This window comes from Schistocerca americana, chromosome 2, assembly GCF_021461395.2.
Source record: "Schistocerca americana isolate TAMUIC-IGC-003095 chromosome 2, iqSchAmer2.1, whole genome shotgun sequence".
Lineage (NCBI taxonomy): Eukaryota > Metazoa > Arthropoda > Insecta > Orthoptera > Acrididae > Schistocerca > Schistocerca americana.
Window position 1 is genome coordinate 735,762,900 of NC_060120.1, and position 12,227 is coordinate 735,775,126.

At 39.4% G+C, this 12,227-nt stretch overlaps 1 protein-coding gene across 4 annotated transcripts in view; it reads left to right on the forward strand.

Annotated features, from left to right (window-relative positions):
• LOC124594785 (E3 ubiquitin-protein ligase TRIP12) overlaps window positions 1-12,227 on the forward strand; it is a 232,545-nt gene that overhangs the window by 16,315 nt on the left and 204,003 nt on the right. For all 4 annotated transcript variants that reach the window (XM_047133192.1, XM_047133195.1, XM_047133193.1 and 1 more), the window contains exons 2-3: window positions 9,735-9,863; window positions 10,572-11,674. In XM_047133192.1, the coding sequence (XP_046989148.1) occupies window positions 9,778-9,863; window positions 10,572-11,674 (1,189 nt within the window). In that variant the 5' untranslated portion in view covers window positions 9,735-9,777. The remainder of the gene's footprint in view (window positions 1-9,734; window positions 9,864-10,571; window positions 11,675-12,227) is intronic.

Consider the following 12,227-nt stretch of genomic DNA (forward strand, 5'->3'; position numbering starts at 1 on the left):
ACATGAGAACCATGCGAACATATCACCATTTGACAACTACACAGACTGGAGGACATAGTAATGGGCACCCCTGGCATTTGGATGGAATTCCAGTTAGGTTCTACAGAGAGTACTCTATGGCACTGGCCCCTTACTTAGTGTGCATTTATTGTGAATCTCTGACCCAGCGCAAAGTCCCAAATGACTGGAAAAAAGTGCAGGTGACTCCTGTATATATGTGAAAGGTGAAAGAATGGACCTGAAAAATTACAGATAAATATCCTTAACATAGGTTTGCTGCAGAATTTTTGTAACACATTCTCAGTTTGAATGTCATAAATTTCCATGAGCCAGGAACGCTTCTGTCACAAGTCAGCATGGTTTTAAAAAACATCACTTGTACGAAACTCAAGTTTGACCCCTTCTCATACGATATCCTGCGAACTATGGATGAAGGGGAGCAGGCAGGTTCAATATTCCTAGATTTCTGAAAAGCATCTGAACCCTGTGCCACACTGCAGACTGTTAGTGAAGGTACGAGCATAAAGAATAGGGTCACAGATATGCGAGTGGCTTGAAGATTTCTTAAGTAGCAGAATCCAACATGTTTTGCTGTAAGAGTGTTTTCATCAGAGACAAAGGTATTGTCTGGAGTGCCTCAGGCAAGTGTGATAGAACTGCTGTTACTTTTGTACACGTAAATGATCTGCGGACAGGGTAAGCAACAGTCCGTCGATGTTTGCTGAGGATACTGTGGTGTAGGTGGGTGGGGGGGGGGGGGTGGAGGTATCGTTATTGAATGGCTGCAGGAGGATTCAAAACGACTTCGACAATGCTGGTCATCGGTGATGATACATTCCAGGAAGAAATCCGTACCATCAGCAAATAGATGCAGCAGCTCACGGCTTGTCTCCTTTCGCACAGCCTTTTCTTTAGAAGTCAGATGTGGCTCCCAGTGGGCGCGCACACACACAGGTCATACAGAGATGATAATGCATAATTGTAAAGACACAGCCATTTGTAATTCTCAACACTTCACTGATGTTATGAAACATTACCCACTGATCCTCACAGGCAGTCACTGTAGTTGTGTTAATGTTGACTTCAGGAGAACCTTGCTTAACGTAGACAAGTTGGCCTTCTTTGAAGTCCTTGAACTGCCTAAACATTGTTGCACAAGGTAGTGCATATTCACAATATGCTTGTTGCAGCTCTTGTCAAGTTTCAATGGCTTTGTGGTTTACATGAACACACAATATTATTGTGCCTTACTGCTCCTCTTGCGTCATTTCCATTGTTTGGTTCGCGAAATGCAAAGAGCTTCTACAGAATACAGCATTGCTACCAACCTATCAATACTAGAGTGCTGCTGCCTATTGGTATCATACCTAATAACCTGTTCTTTAGTAATAATCATGGTACATATGGGAAACTATTATGGAGGCTACAGGAAAAAAAATGAGCCTGTTTTTGTTCATCAGCCCTTGTAAAATAAATAAATAAATCTGGGTAGCTGGCTGAATCAAACATAAAAGAATAAATTCAGACAGATCAGAAAGGTTTCACCTTGTGAATAATTGTAATCGGTAGGTGAAGAATGGGATACTCTGAAATTGATTGCAGTATTCTCAGTAGATAATAATAAATGTAGATAACAGCTCAAAATACAAGAGCTTAAAATTCCAACTGATGGAATTATATTAAAAATACTATCAAGAAACTGGCCCAAAAGAGCTTTTTGTCAATCAAAAACACAAGGGAACTTAAGCAGAACAGAAGGTAAATTGTCATCTTACTGTCAGAAAATATTTTAGGCCAAATATTTGGTTGTAGCTGCCAACAGAAATGTAAAAAAAGAGCTCATTTCACTAACTCTGTTAGAATGGAAATTGCTCTTGTTTGAAAATCTACATTATTTGCTTATTATTTCTCATATCATTTAAACACCTTGAAATAAAATGAACAGTGCTACAGTTTTGAACGCGTCTTTGAGTTAAATAATACAAATGGGTGACAGTTGGATTGTTTCAAATAACCATATTTCCCGTCTTTATACCATGGCACTTGTGAACATACTGGTTGTTTGGAAACAGGAATGTGTACACAATGTATTGTTTTCTTTGAATAGTTATTTTTCTCATATATCTTTCCTTTTTTTCTACACCTTGTGCAAGGAATTCAAATTAGCTTCTTGTGGTCTTATTTTTTGTATAACCTTGTCAGGAATAAAAAAAAACTGTAGAATAGTTTCTTTTACTCTAATGTATGATCACAAAAATTGTCATGTTTTTGTGATCATGGAGTGGAATAAAAGAGACAAATTCTAAGTTTTCTAGATCACTGTTTTTATTCTAAACTGTTACAAATTGTGAAACTGTTGTACTGTGTTGTTAATAATATAACTTGCAACAAATCTATCTAGTTCAAAATGGTTCAAATGGCTCTGAGCACTCTGTGGTCATCAGTCCCCTAGAACTTAGAACCTAACTAACCTAAGGACATCACACACATCCATGCTCGAGGCTGGATTCGAACCTGCGACCGTAGCGGTCACACGGTTCCAGACTGAAGCGCCTAGAACTGCATGGCCACACCGGCCGGCAAATCTATCTAGTCAGTAGAACTTTTCAACACAATACACACTCTTAATTGCAAGAAAAAGGATACCCACTTGAGTTGTATGATTCTGCTATTGTAAATAGGTCGACCTGGCCAAAATTGGATGCATAGTATAGAAATAAGAAAACAAGGCAGCTGAATCAGATGAATTCAGTGTCAACATGATCAGGGGACTCGGAGGAACTGCTCAGCAATGGCTACACAGGGCACTGTGTATTGTTGGAAAGAAAAAGTAACTCACTGAAATGGGAAACAGGAGGCATCATCCCCCTACTGGAAAAGGTTCAGAAGAGGTAACTAAACTACAGATGTGTAGCTTTACTTTCACGAGGTCTAAAAGCCTGTCATTTCTTGCGGACAGAATGAGGAAATCAGTAGAATTAACATTCAAGGAGAAACATGGCTTTAGAGCTCTTAGGTCTTTTTTATACACTCAGTTTTTGCCACAAGAATACTTTGAGTAAGTTCTGGATTTCTTTACGTTGGTGAAGTACGTGGTCATATACTTCATAAGCATATGTGGGAATATTTGAGGCATAAAACAAAGCCTTAGAATGTCATTGTGAGAGGATGATACTTTCATAAAATAGAATGTTGTGCAATAGTAGAAAGGGTCCAACACGTGATGCCTAATCTTTATTGATTATGTAATAATAATGGGTGAGACAGAAGTGGAGCTAACAGTCAGACTATCTATCTGTTACTAAGAATTCATGGCAGTGGGTTTTAAAATAACAGTAAACACAACAGTATGTTGTGTGTCAAGCAGAAATTCTCCATCCAATAATTGAAAATGAAGTGGAGATTAGGAAGCAATATCTCATCAGGCAGTACTATGTGTAAAGACATTGACTACAGAATACAAAAAGCTCCCAAATTCTACCATGTAGTATGTCCGATAATTTGTAATGAAACATTTCCATAGCTTCTGTGGTCATATTGACTTCCGGAACGAACACAGCAGCCATTATTGGGCGAGCATAAAGTGATCTGTTGACAACAGAAATTGTAAGTTAAGAATGGATAAAACAAAGAATGAATATATGACAACTGCTAGGATTTGAATGAAGCCAGTTGGAGTATTTGAAATAAAACAATGAAAATAATATACTTATGGAAGAGGCTAGGAGGAAGATGTCATGATAGCTATGAGAAGTAAGTCTTAAACACATCAAAAGTAGGCACTTCAAGTTCATGAACAAAAATTATAGATCAACTCACCATTGTGGAAGGGTCTCGTGGATAACTATGCCCAGCTTGCTGTAACGCACATGTTGTGGTGATCAAATACCATTACATTAGAACCTGTTTCAGGATAGTGCAGTTGTGCCACATCAGAGGTATTAGTCTATGATCATGTGCTTCACTTCTTTCACCCTGCGTAGATACAATTGTGACATATGCTGTTTTGCAATCTGTGCAGTTTGTCAGGAAGATGCTCAAATTGAGAGAAATGGGAAGTAAAAGATTTCAGTAAAAACATCATTCTTTACAAACTATCAGGGACAACCTGAGTTGCACACCACTGCCCTGCGTGGCATTGAACTGGCTAGTGCCTAAAGCACAGAAGTCATCCTGAACCATTTGCTTGGATATTCTTACACATTTCCTATGTTGGTGATTACCTATGGATTTCTGTCATGATTATATGATTGTATGTGACATATTGTCATACTGATATTAGTAATTGTGCACTCTGAAATATGAATGGGTATCAGAGACAGAAACATACCTAACGGCACCAACACTTAACTTTAAGTTGGTGAGTGGAACTATTAATTATGTTCTTTGACACTCATTCTTATAATTTGTTTTAAAAGCACTGAACACATTTATTTGCTGAACAATTCACTTATGCTGTACAGTTAAATTGTGAATGCCCAACTTAATTCTTTGATCCAATTTCCTGCATGGCTAGTGTTGGGGTCCCCAAGCAAAAGTTGAAACTGTGCAGTGTATTAGCACTGAAGCATTAACACTACATGGTGTGCGGCAAATTTTGCTTAAGCCAACACTATGCAAGGCCCTGTTGCACAACCTTTGGCATTGAGAACAGCAACATTGTCCTTGGACTATTCAGCCCTATGTCTTACCACTCAAGCACAGGCTGAGATCACTGTTTCTGAAAGAAGCACATTTTATGTTGTTTGATATCTTGGGTTTAGGAACTAAAAGCTTCACTAGTGACGGGACATTAGACCATAGTAGCTATGGTTGTCCTTGCACCTCCGTGTCCATTGGGTACTGGTATTCCCATGGTTTTGGAGAGCATGGAGAGCTAATAAGATTTATTACCACTGAGCGAAGTGACGCAGTGGCAAGACACTTTTCCCATTTGGATGGGTAGCAATATAAATCTCATCCAGTCATCCAGATATAGGTTTTCCATATTTTCTGTCAATCCAAGATTCATTCTTTAAGGACTGAACAATTTCTGTAGTGTGTTTCTTCCATTATACATATGTTGTTTAATTAATCCAGGTCATTGTAACAGGCTTCAAATATGAGAAGTTGTTACCCCCATTTGCAAATTTGGCGCTGCAGTCATGGACTGCGCGGCTGATCCCGGTGGAGGTTCGAGTCCTCCCCCGGGCATGGGTGTGTGTGTGTGTTGGTCATTAGGATAATTTAGGTTAAGTAGTCTGTAAGCTTAGCGACTGATGACCTTAGCAGTTAAGTCCCGTAAGATTTCACACACATTTTCTTGCAAATTTGTTTGACAATAATTCCTCACAAGTTTCCAACCAAGCTTTTCAGACCACTGATAAAATTGGCTTCTTATTCCAGCATCAGTCTCTCTCATATTATAGAGATGAATTTAAATGGAAAAAATACACTGTGATCAAAAGTAACAGAACACCTCCAAAGACTTAGATTTTTCATATTAGGCGTGTTGTGCTGCCACCTAATGCCAGCTACTCCATATCAGCAACCTCAGTAGGCATTAGACGTCATGAGAGAGCGGAATGCGGCACTCCACGGAACTCACAGACTTCGAATGTGGTCAAGTGATGGGTGTCACTTGTGCCATATGTCTGTACGTGAGATTTTCACACTCCTAAACATCCCTAGGTCCACTGTTTCCGAAATCATAGTGAAGTGGAAATGTGAAAGGACACGTACAGCAGAAAAGCGTCAAGGCTGACATCGTCTGTTGACTGACAGAGACTGCCGACAGTTGAAGAGGGTCGTTATGCAGACATCCATCCAGACCATCACACAGGAATTCCAAACTGCATCAGGATCCACTGCAAGTACTATGACAGTTAGGCAGGAGGCGAGAAAACTTGGATTTCATGGTCAAACGGCTGCTCATAAGGCACACATCACGCCGGTAAATGTCAGACTCCTCGTTAGGTGTCAGGAACGTAAACGTTGAGCGATTGAACAGTGGAAAGATGTCGTGTGGAGTGATAAATCATGGTACACAATGTGGCGATCTGATGGCAGGATGTGGGTATGGCGAATGCCCGGTGAAAATCGTGTGCCAGTGTGTGTAGTGCCAGCAGTAAAATTTGTAGGTGGTGATGTTACGGTGTGGTCGTGTTTCTCCTGGAGGAGGCTTACGCCCTTTGTTGTTTTGCATGGCATTATCACAGCACAGGCCTACATTGCTGTTTTAAGCACTTTCTTACTTCCCAATGTTGAAGAGCAATTCGAGGATGGCAATTGCATCTTTCAACACGATCAAGCACCTGTTCGTAATGCACGGCCTGTGGCGGAGTGATTACACCACAACAACAACAACAACAACAACAACAACAACAACATCCCTGTAATGGACTGGCCTGCACAGAGTCCTAACGTGAAGCCCATAGAACACCTTTGCGATGTTTCGTAACCCAGACTTCATGCCAGGCCTCATCAACTGACATTTATACCTCTCCTCAGTGCAGCACTCCATGAAGAATGGGATGCCATTCCTCAACAACAACAACAACATCCCTGTAATGGACTGGCCTGCACAGAGTCCTAACGTGAAGCCCATAGAACACCTTTGCGATGTTTCGTAACCCAGACTTCATGCCAGGCCTCATCAACTGACATTTATACCTCTCCTCAGTGCAGCACTCCATGAAGAATGGGATGCCATTCCTCAAGAAACAATCCAGCACTTGACTGAATGTATGCCTGCAAGAGTGGAAGCTGTCATCAAGGCTAAGGGTGGGCCAACACCATATTGAATTCCAGAATTACCGATGGTGGGCGCCATGAACTTGTAAGCCATTTTCAGCCAGGTGCCCGGATACGTTTGATCTCACAGTGTATAGCATTGGTGAAGAAACAATCCTGCTTCAGTAGCAAAGCACGAAGTTTACATGAGAGCCAACAAACTATCTAGAATACCTGATACATTTCATGCAGACACTAAATTTGTATTGTAGTGCTATAAAGTTTCAGAAGTTATCAAAGAGTGAGAAAAATAAATTGCTTTTTAGAAACCTTAATTATGGCAGATATGTGGAACTGCTTTTGTATTTATCGTGGAGTATTTTACTTACTGCCAGTCCCCAACAGTCTGTGTTTCATTCTCATACCATCCGTTTAAGTCTTACCAAACGTGTGGTTCTGGGTGACTTTTTCATAAGTTTCCCCATTTCCTAAACCTTGCCAGTCCTTTTCCTTTATCCCACTTCCTTCCCCTTGAACCCTTCTGCCACAAGGAGTAGCGACTGGCTCCAAAAGCTTGCGTGTTTCCTTAATTGTTAACGTTTTTGCTCCTACCACAGCTTGGTGAGTGGTTGTTTTTTTATTAGCTGTCATAATTGGCTTTTGATTGGGAGGAGAAAAGAATTACTATTGACTTGTGCAACACAGCTGTGATCGTAAAATGAAATACTATATAAATCTTATATAGGTGCAAAGTATGCATAGATACAAGCACAAGCACTAAGAGCCAGGGAGTATACTGGAAGGTAATAAATGTCTAGTATATAGATAAACAATGAACAGACTGTTGCAATGCTTGGACTCAGAAGTTTGACCTAAATTTTAATGAGGTACCTTTGCAAAGAAGAAAGAAAGAAAAGAGTAAAAGATGCTGTGTGACAGCTTTGAAATGTAGCGGCATTGAAATCGGGACACTGGTTGGTGCACTGAAGTATACTGAGTGAAATTGTTGAGTTATTTGTTGCTGTTTGTCAAAGCATAATCTGTATCACTTCAGGCTGGGGGGGGGTCACCTTCATAGAGTCGGATGTTATTGAATTTAGCATATGTTAAAATTTAGGAGTAAGTAAGAAACATGCATTTTTTTGTTTCCTCCAAAAAAATTCCTGCCTCGAGATACAGGCCTCCAAAGATGACACTGTGAATTTTGGAAAAATTATTGAAATGCTATATCTCTGTAACAGTTTTGCATATTTTGTTAGTTTTTGTATTTGAAAGATAATTGCTTTATGATTACAATGGTAGAATTTTTTTTTTTTTTTTTTCCTTCAAAAATGCCAGACCAGGAAAGTTAGATTTTTTTTCTGTTGATTAGTACCACATTGTACATATATTGTCCGTAAAGGAGAGCTTGCACTTCCAAGTTGGACAGATTTTATTTAAAAAAAAAAAAAAAAAACCTTTTTTAACTTTAAAGTGTAATGTATGTCTTCATTGAAGTTGTTTCTTACGAATTTCGTTGTTACAATGTTTATTTCTATTGTCTTTGTTGCAATTATTTCTTTTCACTTTCATTGTTCCAGATATTTCATACCCTTTGTTGTAGTTCCTTGTCAGTTTGTGTGTCATTGTTGTTCATTGCAGTTTTCTGTATTGTAGTTGTTCAGTACAAATCTGTTTACTGATGAGACTTCTAAGTGATCTGAGACCACCCAGTGAGTTCCGTGTTTTTGTGAGGAATTTTCCAGTTGACACAGTTGCAGTGTGTTTTGCGAAAAGGACTGTTTGAAATGTCTTCTGACTGGGGCCACAGGAAAGTGAAGTGTACTGACTATTTGTGTATCAATAAAAGAGTGATATATAACACAAACAAAAACAGAATTTGTTCAGGTTGGGAATAAGTGTTCTCATTTGAAGACTCTGTTTCAAAGTGAAAATGTTTCCAGCGACAACTTTTTGCATTCTAAATGTTTTGACAGAATAACAACAATAATAGTATCTGAACAAGGTGAAGCCTCCCATGATGCAGATGTAGTTTTTGCATCAGTAGAGGAAGAATTAAATAGCCTGAATCAGTCAACTACAGATGTAGGTGTTAGTCCTGTTAAGAAACTGTGGTCCGTGACGTCGAGTCATAAGCTCTATGAATCAAGAAAGTACAGAGAAATTACTAAAGCTATGGATGAATAAACTACAGCAAACTGACCACTCTCTTCAAAGTAGAAATTCCATATTCAGAAGAAAATGAACCAAAGCACTCTTGCACCTCTTGCCAGGAATTTTTCACTAAAATCGATTCACCTGTTGAATATTGTGCATTCTACAGTGAAAAGGTGCAAGTTTCAACTATTATTTTAGTCATTTTCAAATAAAACAACTTTGAATCACATTCCATCAGTATCAAAGTATGTAGTAGACAAATCAAGAAATGTGAGGTCTGTAAAAGGAGTCCCTTTAAGACCAGATCCCTATTATGGTCATCCTGTAGAAGCAGGTAAAGCTCAAATAGTGCTGCCATTTTATCTGGAAGATAAATGGGACCGTTCTCACCAGAGTGCCAACAGAAGACACACTATAACAGTAAAAGTTGAAAGTAAAAAAGTGAAAGGGAAGAGGTACATGACTCACCATATTAAAGGAACTTTCGCTACTTATAAGAGCAGCCGTACAACTTCACATAATGGGAGACCAGAATTTTATGCACTATGACCTAAGTGGGTAGTTCCACACCCACCTAGAGATGTCTGTTTGTCTGTACTGCACGAATTTTGAACTTTGTGTGGTAATTTTGAAGAACTTACTGGAGCATGTGACATGAGACACCTTGGTTGGGCGTGTGAAGTCATTAGTAGTCTGTGATGTAAAGTAAGAGGCTTGTTTGCTCTCTCTCTCTCTCTCTCTCTCTCTCTCTCTCTCTCTCTCTCTCTCTCTCTGTGTGTGTGTGTGTGTGTGTGTGTGTGTGTGTGTGTGTTTTCTTATGTATAATGATAGTATATACTAATTTTTTTCTTTTTGGTTTTTCTCAGGCATAGTTTGATTGTGGCATGACCAAGTCCACGCAGAGCGTCTATGGCCGAGCAACCTAACTGTGTTCCCGGGGGGTCAGAGTTGCTTCTCAGTACAGCTGGGGCTGCCACTAGGCGTAACACCAATAAGTATGTATGCATATTCTTCGTATGGTAATAGCTTTCCTGGCCCGATGTAAGAGACAGTCAGAAGGCCCTTATCTGGTCAGTTAGATATCCATTATTTATTTTCCGTTACTTATGTTTAGCAGAGTAAAGTAGTTTTAACAGGTGCACCTGTTTTCACCATTCTCCACTTTTTTCAGTTCCTTTCCCCGCGCAGCAATTTGACAGAGAGAGAAAAAAAAAATACCTAATGTCTCTTAGTGTTTAGGATTTAGGATGCAAGTGTACGTGGTTCTTGCACTAGATAATGACATGTCAGATGCCCTTTCCACTGGTTTTAGGCACTGGTAAATAGCTGTTGACATGCTTGTTTCACTTTCTCGTGGTTTTTAGCAAAAGAACAGATTTCACTAAAGGTTTCATAGTGAATCAGTCACTTGATTTAGGGATTTACTAGATACATTGTTTATCCCTCAGATTGAAAGTCATATGTGTGCAAGAGTAAGATATTTTACTCCAGTAGCTGAATTGTTTTTGAAAGTTCCCGAGTAACATGTAAGTATGAAGTTTTGCGTACCATTTATTAACTATTGCAAACAAACAGAAATAAAATCCTTAATAGTGTAGGTACAATACATTATTATTTAAGAGACACAGTTTAATATGCACATAAAATTAAATGCATAGTTTAAGGGTTTTCCTTTCTAAAATAAGCTTTTCTTTTTCACCCAGGAGTACAGTCAAGTCAGCTTCAAGAAAGCGTGGGGGATCTGCTGCTCATCATCCAGTTAGCTCAAAACGTTCAAAGTGTTTTGACGATAAAGGAGAATTTGTACCATTTGAATTATATACTACGAGAAAAAGTAAGGAATTTGCTACGGCGCCTGCAAGATCTAGAGGCAGTGGCAGGCCCGATAGTCCGGGTGTCACAGGGCGTAGTAATAAGGGGTCTGCATCGGGCCACAGACCCATTGTTGCCAGAACTGAAATTATTGAAACACAGGAGACGCCGCCAAAACAAGAACGTGTTGGTACAAGTGGAGGAGGAAAGAGCCACGAGAAGCCTTCTAGATTTAGGGGGCGAACCAGGGTAACCGATTTATCTGTGGAAAGTGGTGCTTCAACAGTGTATTCTTGCTCCTCTGTTGGAGACACTGTCAACCAATCACCTTGTTCTGGAAGTTTAAGTTCAGTCGGCTGTAGAACCAAGAGTCACTTGGAAACTGTCCAGCCGGACACCCAGAAACGACGTGTGTCAGGAACCAGAACCTCTTCTCGTTTGGCATCTGTAACTGCTGAAGCTCGCAGTTCTCGGTCAAGTTCCCTTGCATCTTATCCAGGGGAGGAGACACCTTCAGGAACCCCACCAGTACAAAATCTTTCACAGAAGTCAGGCAGAAAGCCAGCATCTGTTACTTCTTATATAAGTTATAAGACTGCATCACATTCAAAACGTCCTACTTCTCATTCAGAGGCCTCACCCAAGACTAATTCTGTATCAGTAAAGAATCGTAGAGCTTTGAAAGAAAGCAAAGGTGAGAAAATCGTTGAGAAAAAGACAAGAGAATCCTCTAGAGTTGAAACTGTTGTTGCCTCTAGTAAAGAGAAATACAACGGTAACAATAATTTGGCATCAGTTACAATAAGCAGTCAAGAGACAGTGAAGCTGAAGAAAGGAACATCAACACTTGACAATAAGAGGCAAGCAGCTCGAAAATCTCAGGCTAAGGCAGGAAGCACTTCTCAGTCAGCTCCTGTAAAGAACATTTATAAAACAAAAAAAGTCTTGGATGCACAGCAGTCTTCAGGATCTGCATGTTCTCAGAAAGTTACAGGTTAGCAATGTTTGATTTACTTTTAAAACAGTAACTGTAAAAATATTATAGGCTGTGTTCTGTCATTACTCAGGCTTCATACTTCATTAAGTACTTTGTCACAATTACACACATTGGGTTTACTATAATGTGGAAACATTATTTTCCACATGTGTTCTACTCAGAGAGGGAGAAACCATTAGTGAAAAGATAGCAGTATATATTGAAAATAGGGTAATATAAAGGTGCTGATGGAAAATAAATGTATGAGAATCAAGCAACAGTAAATTATGAAAATGGGAATATGTTTTGCACTGTGACTATAATGTGGTTGGTTGGTTTCACATTGGCTATTTACATTTACTGCTGCACCCCAATCCTGCAGTTTTTTCTTCAGTAGGCTGTTTCTTTTGTAGCATTTGTTTATTGTCTCTCTTCGTGTTAGTTTTTGTCTACTCTGTGGCTGTTACAGTCTTGTCCGTTGTTTCCTTATCACACTCGATAACAGCGTCCTAGATACTTTCCACTTTTAAGTATTCATATCAGATATCCACTGTTGATTTACGTATCACAT